General features: G+C 41.8%; 1 protein-coding gene across 1 annotated transcript in view; it reads left to right on the top strand.

Moving 5' to 3' along the window:
* Positions 1-1,322: 1,322 nt before the first annotated feature.
* The window catches only part of LOC311082071 (uncharacterized protein), a 37,692-nt gene continuing 14,400 nt past the window's right edge, over positions 1,323-24,614 (top strand). The window contains exons 1-8 of the mRNA XM_084112815.1: positions 1,323-1,966; positions 2,366-2,461; positions 2,549-2,782; positions 3,229-3,388; positions 6,779-7,294; positions 8,946-9,236; positions 9,541-9,877; positions 22,405-23,116. Coding sequence (XP_083968941.1) covers positions 1,394-1,966; positions 2,366-2,461; positions 2,549-2,782; positions 3,229-3,388; positions 6,779-7,294; positions 8,946-9,236; positions 9,541-9,877; positions 22,405-23,116 — 2,919 coding nt within the window. The 5' untranslated portion in view covers positions 1,323-1,393. The remainder of the gene's footprint in view (positions 1,967-2,365; positions 2,462-2,548; positions 2,783-3,228; positions 3,389-6,778; positions 7,295-8,945; positions 9,237-9,540; positions 9,878-22,404; positions 23,117-24,614) is intronic.

The following is a 24,614-nucleotide window of genomic DNA, read 5'->3' on the forward strand; positions in this document are numbered from 1 at the left end:
TTATAGTTAAAGTAAGACAGACACACACCTGTTCACTGGTCATTTTCCTCAGCTGTAGGCAAAGGCAAGTTTCAAATCAGTGCTTCTCCCGGGAGACTAGTGCTAAATTAATCCAACTTGAGGAAGTTGCTCAACTGCATTTGTGAGACAATCTGTCACGGTTCATGAATCGGCTGTCTCATGCTGATGTGTCTGCGTGAGTGTAATTGTGTGGGTGTGGTTACTCGTTGTGTTGATTAGTGTCACCAGCTGTCATTAATCCCAGTTCCCTTTATATGCCCAGTAATTTCCCTCTCATGTTGTCAGATTGTTGTAGTTGTTCCTCGGTGTGTGTCCTGTTCTCGTGCCTCATCTGCAAGGTTCTTCGTCTGGATTTCGTCAGTTTCTTCGTGTCGTCTGGATGTTCCACGGTTCCTGGGTTTCACTCGAGCACGCTGACCACCGCACCACCACCGGATCGCCATCTCGTCCCTGCTTCGTTTGCCACCTGAGTGTTTGTCCCCGACCTGTGTCTTTACATCTGACCTTATCTAAATAAACTGAGTTTTACTTGCATCTTGCATCCTCCTGTTATTTCCTCACACAATCTGCCTGGACACATTTGTGAGAAAATCAAGCCGAGAGATCTCATAAAAAGCCAAGTGTCTCACAATCATAACAGACAGATATGCATTTGTATGCACTAGATTTGGTATTTGTTCAAAGGTTACATGCAATTTGTAGGGTGGTTTGTATTTATTTGTGAAATATTATCTAGGCCAGTGGTTCCCAAACCTGTCCTGCCGGCACCCCAACACTGCACATTTTCTTTGTCTCCCTAATCAAACACACCTGATTCAACTCATCAGCTCATTAACCCATGTGATAATGAGCTGATGAATGGAATCAGGTGTGTTTGATTAGGGAGACAAAGAAAATGTGCAGTGTTGGGGTGCCGGCAGGACAGGTTTGGGAACCACTGATCTAGGCTCATATATTTATATTTGTGAAACACAATACATATTTGTTACTCCACTGCATTTTTGCTCAAATTGACCTTTGTAATTGCACATTGCTTTCTGTTTGTTTGCGAGTCGAGTTTTCCTTTGCAAAGCAGATCGAGTTTGTTTGCAAAATGCTGGATGTGTTTGTTTAATTATGGCACACTATTAACTCCATATATTAAGGGTGTTGTCTTGCTTCTCTTTAACTTCTATTCTTTGAGTGTGTGCCTGATTAAACACAGTGTGTGTGGGACCAGGAATGAGGAAGCTGCTTTACAGACACGCCTGTTTTGCACACCTCACTCAAACTACAGAAGCAGGAAACAGGAAACTGTTTCAGAGAAAGAGAAAGAGAAACTGAAGTGAAGTTGAGCTGTTGTGTGTTTGTATCTCTGTATTTTTGCAGTAAAATGGCAGAAGCCAGAATTTCTCAGGATATGTTCCTGTGTTCAGTGTGTCTGGATCTCCTGAAGGATCCAGTGACCATTCCCTGTGGACACAGTTTCTGTAAGAGCTGTATTACAGATTGCTGGGATCAGGAGGATCAGATGAGAGTCTACAGCTGCCCTCAGTGCAGACAGATCTTCAGTCCAAGACCTTCTTTAGCTAAAAACACCATTCTGGGTGAAGTGGTGGAGAAACTGAAGAAGACTAAACTTTCTGCTGACTGTTACGCTGGAGCTGGAGATGTGCAGTGTGACGTCTGTAATGGAAGAAAACGCAAAGCTGTCAAGTCCTGTCTGGGGTGTCTGAACTCTTACTGTCTGAATCACCTTGAACAACATGAGAGTTTCTTTAAAAGAAAGAGACACAATCTGACAGATGCCACTGGACGACTGCAGGAGATGATCTGCCAAACACATGATAAACTCCTCGATGTTTTCTGCCGCACTGATCAGAAGTGTATATGTCTGCTATGTACGATTGATGAGCATAAAAACCACGACACTGGATCAGCTGCAGCTCAGAGGACAGAGAAACAGGTATGAACTTAAAGGAGTCTCATAATACTCATTTACAGGCTTATCATTTTGTTTATGGGTCTACTAGAATACATTTACATATTTAATGTCTGTTTTCACCCTCACTGTCTGAATGCTGTTTTATCCCTAGAAACAGAGACATTATTCATAATACATTCTTTTGTGTTATGCAAGAGAAAATCATACAAGTTTGGAAAGACATGAGGATGAGTAAACAATGAATGAATTTAAATTTCTGGGTGAACTATCCTTATAAAATTGATGAAATAATTTGATGAAAATAACCTTACCATGTAAGATCTTTAACCCCTCATTCTCACCACTTCACAGATATTGGATTCATATCTGTTTACCTGATGATTTGTGTGATGTTTCTCCTGTCATTGGTTTGTCCTTTAGCACCAGCTGAAGGAGACGCAGAGGTCGTTCCAGCAGAGGATCCAGCAGAGAGAGAAAGATCTTCAGCAGCTGAGAGAGGCTGTGGCGTCTCATATGGTGAGTGTGGAGAAGAAGAGAAGTTTGAGAAGTCTCAGTCAGGACTCACTGAAGCTCACTGTGTGATTGTGATGTGTGTCCTAACAGCGCTCTGCACAGACAGCAGTGGAGGACAGTGAGAGGATCTTCACTGAGCTCATCCGCTCCATTGAGAGAAGCCGCTCTGAGGCGACACAGCGGATCAGAGATCAGGAAAAGACTGCAGTGAGTCGAGCTGAAGGACGACTGGAGCGACTGGAGCAGGAGATCAATGATCTGAGGAGGAGAGATGCTGAGCTGGAGCAGCTTTCACACACACAGGATCACATCCATTTCCTGCAGGTAACAGAGATCTAGAAGAACAGGATCATAGTGGACTTGAGCAAGAGACTCACAGAGAAACATTTCATGAGAGCAGAATGAGCCGTTGACTGAAGTGTTGATCTTCATGATGTTCGGTGTGTTCCAAAGAATTCAGAATGAATCAAATCTACTCAGTCCTTCCATGTGACGCCATTGATGCACTTGATCTCTTATATTAATGTTATTGCCAGATGTTTGATCATCCAAGTGTTTTCCTAGAAAGTTCACATGTAGTGCAAGTGTCAAACGCTAGAACTTATAGCACTAGTATGATATAATGAATGTGAGAAGAATGAAGCTGATGCTGTGAAAGTGCTGGATTGAGGAGAGTTACTAAAGATCAACAAGAGCTGCACAAATCTGACAGTAGTGCAGGTTATTGATGAAGTGTGGAGGTGATGAGCTTTGATTTCTGTTTTCTGTAGAGTTTCCAGTCTCTCTCAGCTCCTCCTGAATCTACAGACGGAAATGACAATCCCTTCTGTTCTCTCTCCTTTTTTGATGGCATGAGAGAATCTGTCTGTCAGCTGAGGGACAAACTGGAGGATTTCTGCACAGAGGAGCTGAAGAAGATCTCTGACAGAGGTAAAGTCCTGGAGATTCTGCACTCAGAAATGACCTTCCATCATCTCATATCATGTAGAAGATCATATTAGAAATGTCTTCGTAATAAGCAATTACTTAGCAATATCTTTTTTAAAGGTGCACAAATGCCAAAGATTTACGAGATGAAACTTGTAGACCTGGTTTCACAGACAGAGCTTAGATTAAGCCAGGATTAAGCCTTAGTTCAATTAAGTAGCTTTTATAAACGTACCTTAAAAAAAAAAACATTACTGGTGTGCATCTTGAGACAAAACAATGGCACTGATATATTTTAATGTTTAAAGTTAATCTACGTAATTAAAGGTTTCAGTGCCAGATTTCTAAAGCGGTTATTTAACACTCAGAAATATAATTTCATGATAATAAATGGAGGATACAAGATGCAAGTAACAACAGTTTATTTATAAATGAAGTGTAGTGTAAAGTCCAAGCAGTCTGGTGCAGGGATAGCTGCTCTTATCCCTTCTAAGGCCGTCATGACCTTCGATTCAATCTCCCATGTGAGTGTGGAGATAAATAGTGTCTCAGGTAAAATACACTCGGGTGTGGACGGGCGTTCGGATGGATCAAAAATACGAGATAAAGAGTCGGGTTTGATGTTCTTGGAACCCAGTCAGTACGAGAGAGAAAAATCAAAACGACCAAAAAAAAAGTGCCCACCATGCCTGCCTGGAGTTGAGACTTTTGGCAGATCTAATATATTCCAGGTTTTTGTGATCGGTCCAAATGATAAAAGGTCCCCCCGACCCTTCTAACCAGTGACACCATTCTTCCAACTTCTTCTTGACTGCTAACAACTCTCTATTACCAATGTCATAGTTACGTTCGGCAGGTGATAACCGGTGAGACAAAAACACGCAAGGATGCATCTTGTCATCTGTGGGAGAGCGTTGGGAAAGAACCGCACCTACCCCCACCTCTGACGCATCGACCTCCATCACGAACTGACATGAAGGATCAGGGGCAATCAGGATGGGAGCCGAAACAAAGCGACTTTTCAGATTGGCGAATACAGCTTCGGCTGTATCGGACCACCTGAACATCGTTCTGGCGGAGGTCAAGGCAGTCAGAGGTGCGGCTAGTTGGCTGAAGTTGCTAATGAAATGCCGATAGAAATTGGCGAACCCCAGAAATCTCTGTAGGGCTTTACGGGAATCTGGACTTGGCCACTCTACCACAGCCTTAACCTTGTCAGGATCCATATTCTTCCTTTTGCTCCATGCGTGTAATACTGCGCAAAATGAATTCACTCAGACCTGTTGAACTTGCTGCATCCATACTGTGGTCAGATCGTTCTGTCACAATAATAAATGGAGGATACAAGATGCAAGTAACAACAGTTTATTGATAAATGAAGTGTAGTGCAAAGTCCAAGCAGTCTGGTGTAGGGATGGCTGAATGAAACTGAATATTGGATAAATAAATGGATAGTCCTGCAGCACGGATTTTTATTGCAGATAATTTAACAAATAAATAATTATTGATAGGCCTACTTGTTAAAAGGGCTTTGTGTTTCATTTATTTGGCTAGTCTACTGTCATCTGTCAATAATATAAAAAAATGAACGAATTAATTAAAACGAATTGAATTAATAAATAAAAAATAATAATGACGCACATGCTTTTCTGTCTCATTATTGCATCATCTCTCTCTAATAACTGCATTAATAACTGCATAAAGCCGGGGACACACTTTAAGGCCGGTTATGAATGTAATTTGATACTTATGACTGATCATGCCCAAACGCGCGTTCAGTCTGTTTTCAGAGTCGGTGTTTAAAATCTGCTGCAGTCGATGAAAACAGTCAGAGAATGTGTCAGCTAGTCTTGTGTCCCAGCATTAGTCTGCTATCAATGGCTCAAACCTCCGTTACTAACTCTAAAATGACGTTTTGGAATTAGCAATGGAGGCATGGGATTACATGCGTAAGAAATTAGTCCTACATACAAGAGCGTTTTAATGACAACAACTTTACAAACGTCTTGAAATACAAAATCTGAACAATGTTTCGAGGTGTGGTAACTGTAGTATAAGCGGAATAATTGACTTATAACGAAATACGACTCTGGGTTAATTTGAATTAGCTCAAGAATATAGGGAATTTTGGAAATATTAATAATTATGACTCATGGTCATAATTCATAAGTCGCATGTACATTTATTTTATCAATTATAGAGATTACCTTGTTCTGTAACTGGTCTGATCGTTATTCGTCCAGCGAATAAATGTGAGATTATCACAGTTAAGAAGGGGTATCCCTTTATAAACTCCAAGAAAGTTTTATCTTCTGGCCACGAACATCAAACTTTCTGAGTTTATTAATTAAAACTACTCAATGTAGTCTATATATATCGAGCTTGTAGCAAGATCTTTTGTCTCATTGACTTTATAAAAGTGGGCTTTCAAATACAGAGACAGTTAAAAGGATATATCGATGAGAGAAGAGAGAGAGGAAACTGAAGGTTTGGACTTTTATCAGTGTCCCATGTACCGCCCCCTTCTTCGTGTAAGACGAATCAGCGGTCGAGATTTTTCTAGCGGGAAGATCCCTTTGTTCGTCTGGAACGGTCTCCTGGCTCGAGTTACAGTGATGATTGACTTAAGTCTTTCAGTTCTAGAAATATGAAATGTGTGAACAATGTATATTACTGCATTCTGCTATTGGAATTTGGCTCTGTTATATTGAGAGAATTCCATAGACATCAAACACATCACATGAAGGTTGTAGAAATGCGAAGTTACAGGAGATATGCAGAATTACACACATTTAAAGTTTTGATTACCACATGACAAAATCGTAGACACCCCAATATGACATGGTCATAACAAAAGGCACCTCAGAAATATATCAACATTTTGGTAATGTCCTATGTGGGTAAATCAATGGGAAATCTGTGTGTGAGTGTGGTGCGTTTGGGACGTGACTCGCTGGAATGTCTGTTTTCCTGGGTTGTAAAGTTTTATGGTCTGAGGTAGGGTTACAACAAGACACGACTGAGGAATTCCTTTCAATGAACATTTAGGATTCAAACCTATACTCTAGCAAACCACACTTCTATTATAAGGTAAAGTTAAATCACACATACATATCGGAAGGTATACATTCAAGAGCCATCTTTCTATATGAAGTTGCACTCAAAGGGCTTTTGTGTGCGTGTGTGGAATGTCACGAGGCCAGCCAAACTGGCGCTGGCAAATTGGTCCTCGTGGGGCAATTATTAACCAGTAGGACACAAGACGATGTGTCTTGCTATCATATGATCACTTAATGCGAAAAGCAGATGGATAATGATGATGATTTGCACTGGATATCAGACAGATCTGACAGATTCATAATTCCTGATTCTGATGTGTTTTCTCTCCATCAGATTCCCATCAGCTCACTCTGGATCTGAACACAGTGAATAAAGCCCTCAGTCTGTCTGAGGGGAACAGAGTGATTACTAACACTGACACAGACCAGCCGTATCCTGATCATCCAGACAGATTTGATGTGTTTCCTCAGGTGTTGTGTAGAGAGAGTGTGTGTGAACCCTGTTGCTGGGAGATTGAGTGGAGTGGGAGATATGTGTGTATATCAGTGTCATACAAGAGCATCAGCAGGAAGGGACGGAGTAATGAGTGTCGGTTTGGACTTAATAATCAGTCCTGGAGTTTGATCTGCGCTTACTCCGGTTACTCATTCACACACAATAACATAAAGACTGAACTCCCTGTCAAGTCCATCAGCAGGAGAATAAGAGTGTGTGTGGATCACAGTGCAGGAACTCTGTCCTTCTACAACGTCTCTGACACAGTGATCCTCATCCACACAGTCCAGACCACATTCACTCAACCACTCTATCTTGGGTTTAGGGTCCTTACTGGATCATCAGTGAAACTGTGTTGATGAATGAGAATAGACTGTAGAGAGATTCTACCCATAATGCTTTGAGCTGCATGATAAATCAGTAACAGTGAGATGTTCTAGAGTCTCTTATTTTCTCTTCATTACATTAATAACACAGCTGACCTTCTGTCAGTGAAATAACATGTCAGAATAAATGTGTGTAATGAATCCTCATATAGACCGTAAGTTCAGTGTGTGTGTGTGGTAGAGCTTAGATTCTCTGCCCGAGACCGAACTTGATCCAACCCGACCCGCGGGCCGATATTTCCCGCCACTATCCTCAGGCCGGGCCCTTGATCAAGCATTTGTGTTTTTTAATCATTACTTTATTAGCCTAATTGGGTGGGGAGTAAGCTATGCCATTATCAGGAATATTATATATATTTTTAGCAAAGTAGGCCTAAGAAACTGTGTACAAATGTGTACAAAGTTGCACAAGTTAGGCTACAAAGTTACAAAATGCAACACGTCACGTGTCATGCGCAGCGTCTCCTCCACTCGCACGCATCACACTGGGCCTGCTGTGCTGTACTGTGTAGCTTAAGTGCAACATGGAGATGTAAATAAAAAAAATAAAAACAGGAGAATTAACTTTGAGCAAGTTTGGAGTAAAGTCGACGGTATGGAACCATTTTAAACAGTGACAACATATGTGTTGGCTTTGTCGAGTACATTAAGTGCTCGCCTACGACAGCAACAAAACGGGACTTCGACGATGAACAGACACATGAAGCATGCCATGACAGAAAGGATGATAGTCAGCCTTCAATGTCCTCTTTTGTTACTTCTCCAGTCCTAGGCCATCCAAAGTTCATTCTTGTTCATTTCTGTGTTCATCATTGTTCACATTTTTTTTTTTTTACATTTCTTCATTCGGATCCATTTGCGATCCATTCCATTCTGAATAAACAAACAACGCAGTTTACATGCTTCGTCCTTGTTGCATTATTCATTAAGATAATTCTAAACAGATTTCTGTAGTTCAAAGAACTCGGAATTGTAGTTGAGAACGTCAGTTTGTCATGATCCTGTTTCTTTCTCTCACACACACACACACACACACACACACACACACACACACACACACACACACACACACACACACACACACACACACACACACACATTATCGCTATTTCCTCATTTACGCACACACCTCCTCATTTAATCATTATTCCCTTTCAGCTGTCTCTCCTTTACTATTAGCCATCGCTCACTCCCCTCTTCACCTGAATCCTCTTTTCCTCTGATTAGCGTTCCTACTTCTTTTCCCCTTTCTCTACCTGTCTTTGCCTGAGTATTGCATTTTCTCATGTGTGCTGAACACGTCAATTAATCCCTGTGTCTATGTCATGTCATGTCATAGTCCTGTCGTGTCGGGAGCTGATTTTCTTTAAGAAAACTCTACTGAGCCGGAGAATCGCCGCTTGCCTCTACTCTCCCTCGGGAAACGCCAGCCTGCTCCATTTCCCTGTCATACGGAGCTTTCTTCTGAGCATCTCATTTCACCCGGGCTGACTGCTGTTTTTGTTATCGACAAGCCGAGACCTAATTTGGACTTTTACTACAGCTAGTAGTTCTAAGTTTCCCTTTTAAGTACCTTTTCTGTTTACTGAACTCTCTGGCAAGCTCTGCTTCAATTAAAGTGATTTTTTCTCCGCATTTGCTGTCTGATCCTCTCACCTTCATGACAGAATACTCAGGCCAACCGGATCCAGCTACGGAGAATCCTGTCCGGTCTGTGGTCAAGATCCAAGGAGTCATGCCTGGAAGGCACGAGGAGGAACTCGCTGCTGCGCGCCACGCCGTCGATTCCCTTGCCGCTCAGGTCAATGATCTCATGCTACAGCTTCACCGGCTCCGGCAAGATCCTCCTGTTTCACCTGGCGCCCAGGCTTCCTCTGAACCTCGCATCAATAATCCACCGTGCTATTCTGGTGAGCCTACCCAATGTCGTTCCTTTTTAACACAATGCAAGGTTGTGTTCTCTCTCCAGCCTTCAACATATTCCAGGGATCGAGTCCGCATAGCCTTCGTCATTTCTCTCCTTTCCGGAAGGGCTCGTGAATGGGGAACGGCGGTTTGGGAGTCGGAGGCAGAGTGCATTGATCATTTTTCTCTCTTCAAAGAAGAAATGATCCGCGTGTTTGATCGCTCGGTCTTTGGTGAAGAAGCCTCTCGCCTCCTGTCCTCATTGCGCCAGGGTAAACGCTCGGTAGCGGACTTTTCCCGCGCTACTAGCACGTTTTCTTGAGGGGCTCAACATTCAAGTCAAGGACGAGATACTGGCACGAGAGGTCCCCACTCGCCTGGATCCACTGATAGAGCTCGCCATACGAATTGAGAAACTTTTCGACCTTCGCCGCAGAGCTCGCGTAATGGAATCGGCCCTTCTGACTTCTGCACCAGCCGTCTCACCATCTTCTTCCGCCGCACTAGACTCTGAGCCCATGCAGCTCGGCAGCGTTCGTATTTCTGCTAAGGAACGAGAACCAAGAGTTGTAAATCGCCTCTGTCTCTACTGCGCTTCTGCCGCCCACTTTGTGTCATCGTGCCCGTTAAAAGCCGGGGCTTGCCAGTGAGAGGAGAGCTACTGGCGAGCGCGACTTCCCCGGACTCTCCACCTAACTCCTGTACTGCCTTTGAGGTTCAGCTTTGCTGGCCTGGATCTTCAGTTTCCTGCAGAGCTCACATTGACTCAGGCGCGGGGGGGAAACTTCATTGATGAAAGGTGGGCCCAAAAACAAGGTATTCCCCTGAAGGAGCTAGATGACCCCTTTTTGCTCTAGATGGAAGTTTCCTTCCTAGGGTTAGACATGAGACTTCTCCTTTGACGTTCTCGGTCTCCGGTAACCACCGTGAGACCATCTCCTTTTTAATTTTTCGTTCACCTTATTTTCCTTTAGTCTTAGGTCACCCCTGGCTCGTTAAGTACAACCCTCAGATAAATTGGGTTAAAGGTTCAGTTTTGTCTTGGAATGTGTTGTGTCATGTTGAATGTTTAACCTCTGCTCTTCCTCCTGTTTCCTCTGTCTCTGTTTTTCAGGAAGAACCAGGTGGTTTGTCTGGGGTCCCTAAAGAATATCTTGATCTCCAGATGGTCTTTAGTCGGTCACGGGCGGCCTCACTCCCTCCTCACCGTCCATATGATTGTAGCATTGACCTTCTCCCCGGTACCACGCCTCCTCGCGGACGGTTATATTCCCTGTCGGCGCCTGAACGCGAAGCACTCGAGAAGTATTTATCTGAGTGTTTAGACGCTGGCACTATCGTGTCTTCTACGTCTCCTGCCTGTGCGGGTTTTTTCTTCGTTAAGAAGAAGGATGGATCTTTGCGCCCTTGCATTGATTATCGAGGTCTGAATGACATAACCATCAAGAATCGTTATCCTCTGCCGCTTATGTCATCGGCCTTTGAAGTCCTGCAGGGAGCAAAGATCTTTACAAAACTCGACCTCCGTAACGCTTATCACTTAATCTACATAAAACAGGGGGATGAATGGAAAACTGCGTTTAATACTCCTCTTGGGCACTTCGAATATCGCGTTCTTCCGTTCGGATTGGTCAACGCCCCAGCTGTCTTTCAAGCACTGGTCAATGATGTCCTTCGGGACATGCTCAATGTTTTCGTATTCGTTTACCTCGACGATATTCTCATTTCAGCAAGAATAAGCTGTTCGTTAAAGCCGAGAAATGCAAATTCTACGCACAATCGGTTTCCTTTTTGGACTCGATTATTTCGGCAGATGGGGTTAGTATGGATCCTGACAAGGTGAGAGCAGTCACCGATTGGCCAGTCCCAGATTCTCGTACCGCTCTTCAGCGTTTTCTGGGTTTTGCTAATTTTTACCGTCGTTTTATTTGTAACTTCAACCAGATCATCGCTCCCTTAACTGCGTTAACGTCTTCCAAGACCCGGTTTCGATGGTCAGAGCCCGCCCAGAACGCTTTTGATCGTCTTAAGACCTAGTTCACTTCAGCCCCCATTCTGTTATTTCCCGACGTCTCCAGGCAATTTATCGTTGAGGTTGACGCGTCGGAGGTGGGCGTTGGAGCTATCCTTTCCCAACGCTCACCCATTGATGATAAGGTCTATCCCTGCTCGTTTTTCTCACACAAGTTGTCTCCCTCGGAGCGCAATTATGATGTGGGAAACTGTGAACTTCTCACTATTCGTCTCGCCCTTGAGGAATGGTGTCAGTGGTTAGAGGGTGCTTCCGTTCCGTTCGTTGTGTGGACTGACCACAGGAATCTCGAATATAGCCGGTCGGCTAAAACATTAAATGCTTGTCAGGCGCGTTGGGCATTATTTTTTACTCGTTTTGACTTTACGATTTCTTATCATTCGGGCACCAAGAATATAAAACCTGATGCGCTATCTCGCCTCTTTGATCCCTCGGAGGTTGTCGATTCAGACTCTCCCATTATCCCAGAGAAACGCGTTATTGGCGCAGCCATCTGGGGTATTGAGAGACTTGTTAAACGCGCTCTTTCTCGAGCTGTTCTCCCGCGGAGTTTCATAGTAACCTACTTTTTGTACCTGTTTCCGCACTTTGAGCTGTGTTACAGTGGGCTCACTCTTCTAAACTTGCTGCCCATCCCGGCGTTAGGGGCACTTTAGCTTCCGTTCACATTTTTGGTGGCCCACTTGCGAACGGGATACACGTCGGTTTGTTGCCTCTTGTTCTGAGTGCGCCCAGACAAAGACTAGCAAAACCTTTTAAAAACTTAAGACCATTACCTATCCCTTCACGACCTTGGTCTCATATCGCGCTTGATTTTATTACTGGTCTTCCAGCGTCATCTGGCAACACCGTTATTTTAACTATAATAGACCGTTTTTCTAAAGCTGCTCATTTTGTTCCTCTTCCTAAGCTCCCCTCTGCCAAGGAGACCGCCCAGATCGTTATAGAGCATGTTTTCAAGCTCCACGGACTCCCCTCCGACGTCGTGTCTGACAGGGGTCCACAGTTCGCGTCACAATTTTGGAAGTTTTGTCGATCTATCGGGGCCTCCGTCAGTCTCTCGTCCGGCTTCCACCCCCAGACTAACGGTCAAGCCGAACGAGCCAATCAGACTGTCGGCCGAATTTTACATTCGCTCGCGTTTCGTAACCCCACCTCATGGGCTGAGCAGCTTCCCTGGGCGGAGTATGCTCATAACTCGCTTCCGTCCTCCGCTACTGGCCTATCGCCGTTTCAAGCCAGTCTCGGATATCAACCTCCCCTTTTTGCATCTCAGAGTTCTGATTCTAACATGCCGTCTGTTCAGAAGTTTATTCAGCGCACCTGGATGAGAGTAAAAGCGCACCTGGATGAGAGTAAAAGCCTCCCTTTGCCGCTCCCGAAGACAGACTCGTAGAGCCGCTAATCGTCGTTGTGTCAAAAGCCCCAGGTACATCTGTGGGCAAAGGGTATGGTTATCGACCTTTAATCTTCCTCTTCAGTCAATTTCACGCAAGCTTGCTCCTCGTTTTATTGGACCTTTTCGTGTGTCTAAGATCATCAGTCCTGTCGCAGTCCAGCTTAAGCTTCCGAATCATCTCCGCCGTATTCATCCCGGTCATTCGTTCCCCTCCGCGCTCTTTCTCTCCTCCTATTCATGTCGAGGGTTCTCCTGTCTACACTGTCCAAGATTATTAGATGTCCGCCGCCGGGGTCGAGGTCAACAGTTCCTTGTAGACTGGGAGGGTTATGGTCCTGAGGAGAGGAGTTGGGTACCCTCTCGAGACATCCTAGATCAGTCACTCATTGATGATTTCTTTCGGTCCCGTCAACCCTCCTCATCGGGAGCGCCACGGGGCGTGTTTCTTTCCTGTTTCTTTCCATCCTGTTTCTTTCTCTCACACACACACACACACACACACACACATTATCGCTATTTCCTCATTTACGCACACACCTCCTCATTTAATCATTATTCCCTTTCAGCTGTCTCTCCTTTACTATTAGCCATCGCTCACTCCCCTCTTCACCTGAATCCTCTTTTCCTCTGATTAGCGTTCCTACTTCTTTTCCCCTTTCTCTACCTGTCTTTGCCTGAGTATTGCATTTTCTCATGTGTGCTGAACTCCAATTAATCCCTGTGTCTCTGTCATGTCATGTCATAGTTCTGTCGTGTCGGGAGCTGATTTTCTTTAAGAAAACTCTACTGAGCCGGAAAATCGCTGCTTGCCTCTACTCTCCCTCGGGAAACGCCAGCCTGCTCCATTTCCCTGTCATACGGAGCTTTCTTCTGAGCATCTCATTTCACCCGGGCTGACTGCTGTTTTTGTTATCGACAAGCCGAGACCTAATTTGGACTGTTACTACAGCTAGTAGTTCTAAGTTTCGCTTTTGAGTACCTTTTCTGTTTACTGAACTCTCTGGCAAGCTCTGCTTCAATTAAAGTGATTTTTTCTCCGCATTTGCTGTCTGATCCTCTTACCTTCATGACACAGTTAGAACGGCCCATGTATTAAAAAATAGGTTTTAGGTTTTAAATCTTTAAATCTTTTAGGTTTAAATCGGGCTCAGGCTCATAATTACAGTTAATGTGTCGGGGCCGGGCTCGGGTTGATTTTTTGGGCCCAATCTACTGTAAGCTCTAGTGTGTGTGTGTGTGTGTGTGTGTGAATTACCTTTCAATTGAAAATGTATCATTAAATAATTTTTTTTTGTAAAATTGATAAATGTCAGTTTATTAATAAATGAGAAATATATAAACCCAGATCCTTTGATCGTACTGCCATTGATAATGGCTTTTTATAGTTGTGGTGCATGCGCTTAAAGGAACACTCCACCATTTTTTGAAATAGGGCTTATTCACCTTCTTTCCTACATTTAGATAGGTGGGCAAATGCATTTTTGTCTCAGTGCATGCATTGTTTTAGTTTGACAGGGTCGGTGCTAGCTTAGCTTAGCATAATGAATGGAATCCTTTGTTGCCAGCTAGCATGTCCTGAGTAAAAGTGATATAAAAAATAAAAAAACCCACCTAATTACTTCTTGTGGCCTGCGTATTCACAACAAGTACAAATAGCGATGCAGATTAACACTAGGCGATTTCCTAGGCAGATATTGACTTATATATTAAGGACTATATTAGGGGCAAGCACAGGCGAAGCACTGCTACTTAGGCGTGATATCTCTGCGCCCAAGTAGCAGTGCTTCGCCTGTGCTTCCCCCTAATATAGTCCCAAGTCAATATCTGCCTAGGAAATCACCTAGTGTTAATCTGCGTCGCTATTTGTACTTGTTGTGAATACGCAGGCCACAAGAAGTAATTAGGTGGTTTTTTTTTGTTTTTTTTATATCACTTTTACTCAGGACATGCTAGCTGGCAACAAAGGATTCCATTCATTATGCTAAGCTAAGCTAGCACCGACCCTGTCAAACTAAAACAATGCATGCACTGAGACAAAAATGCATTTGCCCACCTATCTAAATGTAGGAAAGAAAGTGAATAAGCCCTATTTCAAAAAACGGTGGAGTGTTCCTTTAACTCAGGGTGCTTCTCAATATCCATCCTCGTCTCCTCTCTCCTCCGTCCTCCATCCTATGACCTGGAAACCAATCGAGCTCAGCCATCTTGAAGGACATCTCAATTCTCTAATTGCACGTCGAGGATCGAGGAGTTAGGAGGCTTCCTGAGGAGTCATGAGTGAGGATACACAGGTGGATCCTATGCGGAAGATTTTTATCGACTTAAACGTGACGCACGTCTAAATTCTCCTCCCCCTTCACATCGGTCACAATCATTTTAATTTATACTTTACCTTTGCAGTTTATATAAACCACACATCTCACATATTTCAACAGGGTATCTTGCTTTATTATTATTTATTATGAATTTCTTAAATAAACAAACTTCAACAACATAAGGGCAGATCCTTTGAGCGCTGCTGATGACGCGATGAAGTGACGCTCGAGTGATCAAGTATTCCAATGTATAAAAAAAAGTTACATTCGATTCCTCCGTCCTCGCGTCTTTTCCTTGCAGCCTTCCCTCGCATCCTACAGGGGGCGGAGCTGAGACGCGAGGAAAGGAAGCGAGGAAAGGAAACGAGGATGCACAAATAAGAAATGAGAAGCACCCTCAGAGTAGGTCAACTCAGAGTTGATTGAACTAACTAATTTCAGCTGTTCTGTAACCGAAAACTCAGAGTTTCCCATCTCAGGGTAAGTCAACTCAGAGTTCAAGTTCTAACCTAGAGTTGGTTGAACCTCCTTTCTGAAACAGGCCCCTGGGAACAATCACAGAACTATTCGACAAGAAAACCACAAACTGACATGGAAATGGAGGCGGAGACAGAAACTTAAAAGTCCACACACACGACAGGTAAAATATGTTATAAGATACTGAGGAACAAACAGGTTGGTTTTATTCTCAAAGCTGAACTCAGTCATTTGATCTTTAATAAAATGTCCAGCTCTACAGAAATGAATGATATTTTTAAAAGGAATGTCATACGAATGACTTCACTTCCTGCTCAGCTACTGTTCGGACGCTCTTGCTTACTGCTCCGCACTTTGCTCTATCGCTTTTACATTTTATCTCCTATTTTTTTTTATTTCCTTTATTTTATTTCCTTTTATCACCTAATTTTAACTTCAGCAAATCAGCACAGTCCTTAGACGACAAAGTCTGGATTACTACAAAAACTGAGAATTCTTTTACCCGACCAGCTTACATTCCGGGAAAGGAAAACACAACTGCCTCAAGGATAGGAGAGAAAATGCCTCTTCTGGAATCTACTTGCTGCACCAACTGCCACAGACTTTTACAAAGGATTGCAGTTCTTGAAACAAAGTTACTTACGGGACCACCAAACCAGACGGAGCACACAACAGAGCTTCGTCATGGACACCCTCAGCATACCGGTGAGTCCCATGAAACTAGTGCTCCTCGACAGGTAGAGAAACAAGCCGATCGACTTACTAATCAATGGCACAAACAGGGAGCGAGACCCAAAGGCACTCGAGACATCAGATTGTCACGAGCATCACATATTGCCGCAGTAGCATCCTCTACCCCAGATACAGCTCTGACAAGGATTGCAAACACTGGTCTCCTACCACCGCCTATACATCTTGAGAACAGATTTGAAGTGCTAATGAATGTAAATGAGGAATCCCCAAATGTGATGAATGTGATCGAACACAGACTGAATGGGCCAGTAGCTAACACTGATGCTAACTGGCGCTCAAGGTCGAGCAGACAGCGGCACTCAGCTCAGAGCGCAGCCGAGCCCAGGACTCTGATAGTGGGGGACTCCATAATCAGAAACATTAGCAGCAGGGATACAACTACATGCTGCCTTCCACAAGCAACAACTTCTGATATAAACAGGGAACTTCAGAACATTCTGATGAAACATAAGACTGCAAATCGACTCATCATTCATGTGGGGAAGAATGATATTCATAAAGAGCAGTCAGAACTCCTTAAGAAGGATTTCAATGAACTTTTTGAAACACTTAAAAGACTGAAAGTTCAAACATTAATCAGTGGACCTCTCCCAGCAAGAGGAACAAACAGGTTTTCACGGTTGCTTGGACTTAATACATGGCTGCAAAAAACCTGCAATATAAAAGGAGTAAACTTCATTGACAATTTCAATCTTTTCTGGAGTCAGAGACAACTTTTTCATCGGGATGGCCATCACCCAAACAAACTTGGTTCAAGAGTGTTAAAGGACAATATCTACTTCTCCCTCAATCATCCTTCTGCAGTGTGTGCCAATCCACTCAATCTGAACGGCACACACACACCTGGACACAGTATGAACGACGAAGGGACTTCACTTCAGCAGCAAAATGGACATGATAACACCACTCCGCCACAACAACCTCTGCTCACGGACACAATCTCAGCTGAGCTCTGCCAACAGAGCTCACCACAGACAGACATATCAGAACTGCTTGAAGATTCATCACCCAAGGACGACTTCCTGGAAAACAGCCAGGGAAGCCAGGACAGCATATCACAGCCTCTGAAGACACCAGACCAACAGGCCCTTTCACCAGATACTTTCTCCCTCTCCCCAGCATCAGCATCGCCACTACTGTGCTTCTCACAGAAAATGGAAGAACTAGTGCATGCTGGAACCAGACTTTCCCACTCTTTTGCTGCAAGCCCCCAGATACCAACCAAAAAAAGACAGGCTCCATTACCACCCAAGCCTGCGGGCCCAGCTCGCCCTCCCCCTCCTCCTGTGAGAGCTCTTCGGCCTCTGCCACAACGCCAGGGCCCACACCCTCCTCCATCAGCTCGAGGTGAACCAAAAACAACTGATACCAGCTCTCAGTGATATGTGTCGGGTCCCCGTTTTGATAACAGTAACTTTCTCAAATGTTTACAGAACAAACGGGAACCCAGTGTGCCTGTATCTTTCTCTATTGCTGTTCTATTACAAGATAGAAAGTCTAAGGCCTTCAATAGCCGTACAGCAAACCTAACTAATCTGGTGCCTCTTACACGTCAAACTAATATTGCTGTGGGGAAAAGTAAGTCTGTTAAGTTAGCACTTCTAAACATTCGCTCACTTAAAAATAAATCACTTCTAGTCAACGACTTAATAACCACAAACAATCTGGATTTTATGCTTCTGAATGAAACCTGGCTACAAGACAGCTGCAGTGCAACAATCCTCAATGAAGCAGCCCCTCCTAACTTTACTTTTATGAGTGTCTGCAGAGCTGTTAAGAGCGGTGGGGGTCTAGCTGCTCTTTTTAAAGATATCTATCAATGTAAGCAAATATCACTTGGGAATTACTTGTCTTTTGAATATCTGGGTATTGTGTTAAAAGGTGCTCCACGCATTTTACTTATCATTATTTACAGGCCTCCAAAATACTCTCCAGCCTTTGCTGAGGACTTTACAGAACTGTTATCAACAATTATCTCAGAGTTTGACTGTTTTGCCATTGCTGGAGATTTAAACATCCACATAGATAATGCAGAAACCAATATGGCAAAAGAAATCAATACTGTTTTAAAAACTTTTGATCTGACTCAGCATGTACATGGACCCACACACAATCGTGGACACACTCTAGATTTACTCATCAGTAAGGGTCTAAACATTTCATCGATTGTTATTAAGGATGTAGCACTGTCTGATCATTTCTGTATTTTCTTTGATATATTGATCTCTCCTGCCACTGAAGCTAGATCTGTGTCTGTCAAGAAGAGATGCTTAAATGAGAACACTAGTGTACTATTTATGAAGGCTATATCCTTAACACCAAGCATATCTGCAGACTCTGTTGATTTTCTCCTTGATTCCTTTAACTCAAAAGTTAAAACTGTAATTGATGATATTGCTCCTGTGAAAGTCAGGAAGAAGAGTGGCAGACAAAAAGCACCTTGGAGAAACTCAACAGCAGTGCAAAATATGAAAAGACAATGCAGAAAAGCAGAGCGCATGTGGCGGAAGACAAAACTTGTAGTCCATTATAACATCTACAAAGACAGCATCCATGCTTTTAATATGGAACTAGGCAAAGCTAGACAGACTTTCTTCTCAAATATTATAAACAGTAATTTAAACAACACACGCACTCTTTTTGCTACTGTAGAGAGACTGACAAACCCCCCAAGCCAGATTCCCAGTGAAATGCTCTCAGACAACAAGTGCAGTGAGTTTGCTTCTTTCTTCTCTGAGAAAATCAGTAATATCAGAAAGGTGATCAGCACATCCTTGAGTTGCCCTGGGGTTAGACAGATCAAACCACCTGAGAAAGTAGTTACTATGTCTGACTTCAAAGAAATTGATGGCAAAATTTTGGAAGAAACCGTACTGCACCTTAAAACATCAACATGCGCTCTTGACACACTTCCCACATCATTTTTCAAAAGTGTGTTAAACAGTTTAGAAGCAGATCTTCTAGAAGTGGTAAATGCCTCACTTCTCTCTGGGAGTTTTCCAAACTCCCTGAAAACTGCAGTTGTCAAGCCCCACCTGAAAAAGAACAATCTGGATAAGACCATATTAAGCAACTATAGGCCGATCTCAAATCTTCCTTTCATAGGCAAGATCATTGAAAAAGTTGTTTTCAATCAGCTGAACAAATTCTTATGCTCGAATGGATACTTTGACAATTTTCAATCTGGTTTCCGACCACACCACAGCACAGAGACAGCGCTCATAAAGATAATAAACGATATTCGCTTAAATACTGATTCAGGCAAATTATCAGTGCTGGTACTACTCGACCTCAGTGCTGCATTTGACACTGTCGATCATAACATACTTCTTGACAGGCTGGAAAACTGGGTGGGGCTTTCTGGGACAGTTCTAAAATGGTTCAGGTCATACTTAGATGGGAGAGGTTATTATGTGAGTATAGGAGATCATAAGTCTGAGTGGACATCTATGACATGCGGAGTCCCTCAAGGCTCAATTCTTGCGCCACTCCTGTTCAACCTGTATATGCTCCCAATGAGCCAAATAATGAGAAAGAACCAAATTGCTTACCACAGCTATGCAGACGACACACAGATCTACTTAGCCCTATCGCCTAACGATTACAGTCCCATTGACTCCCTGTGCCAATGCATTGATGAAGTCAACAGTTGGATGTGTCAAAACTTTCTTCAGTTAAACAAAGACAAAACTGAAGTCATTGCATTTGGAAACAAAGATGAAGTTCTCAAGGTGAACGCATACCTTCACTCTAGGGGTCAAACAACTAAACATCAAGTCAGGAATCTTGGTGTGACACTAGAGTCAGACCTTAGTTTCAGTAGTCATGTCAAAGCAATAACTAAATCAGCATACTACCATCTGAAAAATATTGCAAGAATTAGATGCTTTGTTTCCAGACAAGACTTAGAGAAACTTGTTCATGCTTTCATCACCAGCAGGGTGGATTATTGTAATGGACTCCTCACTGGCCTTCCCAAAAAGACCATAAGACAGTTGCAGCTCATACAGAACGCTGCTGCCAGGATTCTGAGCAGAACCAGAAAATATGAACATATCACACCAGTCCTCAGGTCTTTACACTGGCTCCCAGTTAGATTTAGGATTGATTTTAAAGTATTATTACTGGTATATAAATCATTTAATGGCCTAGGACCTCAATACATTGCAGACATGCTCACAGAATATAAACCCAACAGATCACTCAGATCATTAGGATCATATCAGCTAGAATTACCAAGGGTTCACTCTAAGCATGGCGAGTCCGCTTTTAGCTATTATGACAGCCGCAGCTGGAACCAGCTTCCAGAGGAGATCAGACGTGCTCCTACAGTAGTCACATTCAAATCCAGACTCAAAACACTTCTGTTTAACTATGCATTTAATGAATGAGCACTGTGCCACTGTTCGTCCGAATGTTTGTACTGCACTGTATCTTATTTTTTTTAACTGTTTTAATTATTCTTATTTCTTTTTATTATTTTAATTATTCTTCTTTCTTTTTATTATTTTAATTTCTTCTATGTAAAGCACTTTGAATTGCCACTGTGTATGAAATGTGCTATATAAATAAACTTGCCTTGCCTTGCCTTGCCTTGCCTTGCCTACGAGTGTCATTATGGTAGAAATTCCACTATGAATCTGACTCAAGTTAACTTCTTGTGGACAAACATGTTGAGATCACATGATCAGAAAAAATACTAGCGCTGAGAAGATCCACGCTGGACATTCATTACTGCATGTCATGCATCGAATTAAGAAAAATACAATATGATTCCTAAAAAAAAAGATATTTTGTGTGAATATTAAACCCAATATCTACTTCTAAACTGATAATTATGAATGCCATTCATTTCTATTGTTTTATGGTGCGTAATTTTAAACACCTTTTACCTTATTTTAATTATTCTCAGGTTAGGTAAAGTAAGTCAAATCTGTCCTAAATAATAAGCATTTGAATTTCCAAACTTACAATATTTAGATCACAGAAGACTTCTCCGTGGTCGGTTCAGCCCAATCTTTTGTAAAACAGAGACTTATGGCAGGCGAGTTTCTTAATTTCAATTATATATATTTTTTTATTAAATACAGGTTAACTAGTTTACATAAAAGGTACTAATTTATCAAATAAAAGTAAATCAAAATCAAATAATTTACAAACTTTTAACTTCATGAGGCACAATGGCAAGGCATCTAACACCGGAGAGGCCGTCCTTGGTAAATTAGCGTCTGACTGGACATGTCATTCCAGCTCTTTTAAAGTCCATCAACTTTTTGACACCCCCTAGGACTTGGTCATTAAAGCCATTGCCTCTTCATCCTTATTCTTCTGGACCTTTTCTTCGTCGCATTCTGTATCTCGTCCGCAACACATAGACTGTATTGCTTGCATTTTTCTACTCTGCCATATGCTTAATAAATGCTTACAACATTTAGTGTGGTATGTTTTTCTTTATAAACCATTTTCTCAATAAATGATTTTACAACAACAACTTCTGGTGTCTTGCTTTACAAAAAACACTTCCATTATATCCATTATGGTTGACTCCAATACATAATTGCTTCATACACAAAAAGGCATATTTATAATATAAACATTTGCATATTCCATAATACTGACAATTAATTATGAAACAGCATTTAAAAAAAAAAAAATTCTTTGCATAAAGCAAACATTAAATGTGAGTGATTCACTTTACATTTGTGGTCTATGAGCTCTATATGTGTAAACATCCTCCTATTATTACTGAAAAACAGTAAGAAAGATTAAAATAATTTAGCAAAATAATAACCATTGACAACAGACTTGCTGCCATGAGATGAATTGTTTTTGTAAATATGACTCATCTTATACATCATGTACAGTCTATATTAGTGTATGATTCAACTGTTCCCCAGGGTCCAGAATTAAAAAATAATAATAGAACAATCGCAATACATTACAAAATCAAATCGCAGTACTTGTAGTATCGTAATTCTTAAAAATTGAAATACATATCATATCGGCACCCAAGTATTGTGATAGTATCAAATTGGGAGTTGTATTGTCCCAGCCCTATGACAAACTGGACAGTTTTCAGTCCTGCAGTACCAGTGAAGTATTTATGAAACTATTCAGGGTGTTGTCTTGCTTCTCTGTAACTTCTATTCTTTGAGTGTGTGTCTGAGACTGATTAAACACAATGTGTGTGGGACCAGGAATGAGGAAGCTGCTTTACAGACACACCTGTTTTGCACATGGCACTCAAACACAGAACCAGGAAACAAGAAACAGTTTCAGTTCAGGGAAAGAGACACTGAAGTGAAGTTGAACTGTTGTGTGTTTGTATCTTTGTATTTTTGCAGTAAAATGGCAGAAGCCAGAATTACTCAGGATGAGTTCCTGTGTTCAGTGTGTCTAGATCTCCTGAAGGATCCAGTGGCCATTCCCTGTGGACACAGTTACTGTAAGATCTGTATTGCAGGCTGTTGGGATCAGAAGAGAGTCTACAGCTGCCCTCAGTGCAGACAGATCTTCAGTCCAAGACCTGCTTTAGCTAAAAACACCATGCTGGCTGAAGTGGTGGAGAAACTGAAGACTAAACTTCCTGCTGACTGTTACGCTGGAGCTGGAGATGTGCAGTGTGACGTCTGTACTGGAAGAAAACTCAAAGCCGTCAAGTCCTGTCTGGTGTGTCTGAACTCTTACTGTCAGAATCACCTTGAACAACATGAGAGTTTCTTTAAAAGAAAGAGACACAATCTGACAGATGCCACTGGACGACTGCAGGAGATGATCTGCCAGAAACACGACAAGCTCCTCGAGGTTTTCTGCCAGACAGATCAGAAGTGTATATGCGTGCTGTGTACGATGGATGAACATAAAAACCACAACACTGGATCAGCTGCAGCTCAGAGGACAGAGAAACAGGTATGAACTTAAAGGAGTCTCATAATACTCATTTACAGGCTTATCATTTTGTTTATGGGTCTACTACAATACATTTACATATTTAATGTCTGTTTTAACCCTCACTGTCTGAATGCTGTTTAAATATATCGTACTCAACCAGATATCTGATATTATCTAATTTTGTCTGTCACATTGATCTAACTTCGCTAGCTTTAACCCTCTGGGGTCTAAGGTGTTTTTGGGGTCCTTGAGATATTCTGACATGCCCTGACATTTGTGCTTTTTTCAGTTGCTTATAAACATATTAATGGCAAAAAAAAATTACACACTATTTAGCACAAACAGGGCTACCAGAATATGTGAGCAACAAGAATGTACATGTCTGCGTTTTTGAGAGAATAATGTTTATGCGTGGTTATTGAAAAAACTAAAAACTAAAGCTTCTGAAATAAGGCCACAAAACACATTCTAAATATGTGCCAATAAGACTTTTGTCTAATGGATGTCATCACCTAGTGTTTTTTCTTCAAAATGATGTGAAAATCACCCTGCCTTATCATTCACATAACACAATACATTGATTTGAATTTTGCAAAGCACTTTCTGTTTGGAAAGGCAATATGCGGAGTGGGCGTCAACGATCATACATATTTAGTGGTTCACACCTGAGGAGACAATGGGGCCTGCATACTTAATTAGCCATTCATTCAGGTGAGTCACTGAGCCACAAGAATGCAAGAGCAACAGTTGGAAGTATCTCAATTCTTTTTTATTTTTCCACATATTGTGCTTGCAATTTGGCCTATAATATCCAAGGAAAACATGTCTAGTAATTGTGCAGTTAATTCTCATACTGTATTTTCAGTTTTGGAATATTTATTCTCTCCCCAAATTTGTCACTAATAAAACACAATAAAAATTATTTAAAGAAAAGGCTTATATTTACCTTTTAATAGTTTGTTTACATCTACCTTGTAAATATATTTTTTATTAAAAAGGTTACAATTACAACAACAATTCAAGTGTAATCTTTCTTTGTAAAAACTAAAGTATACATTTTATCATACATATTTCAAAGTTAAGGGTTTGATTGATTATTTGATTACTTTATTTTTGACAAAACATATTATATATTTAACATGAGCAAATATTGGCAAACAAAAGCTTATTTGAGGTGGCAGATATTTTACAGTAAAAATGTATAATCTATCCAAAACTAATCAACGAAATGTTGTCTTTCATATGTCTGTAACATAGGTCTTTCATTTTTATTATAAGAAATATAAATGTTAATTTGCAGTTTAATACGTTGCTTATACAAATAAATTTTTTTCAACATATTTCAGTCGATTTTTACTCAGTATAGCAATACAGTCTGCTAAAACCGAAACATTCATTCACAAACAGAAACGCCTGACTGTAACGTTGTTTTTATGAAATATTAGGGCATATAAATGTTCATTTTCAGTTTAATACGTTGCTTACAAATAGCCTACATTTTATTTCAACATATTTC

Source organism: Abramis brama, assembly GCF_963993115.1.
Source record: "Abramis brama genome assembly, chromosome: 4".
In the NCBI taxonomy this organism is placed as follows: domain Eukaryota; kingdom Metazoa; phylum Chordata; class Actinopteri; order Cypriniformes; family Leuciscidae; genus Abramis; species Abramis brama.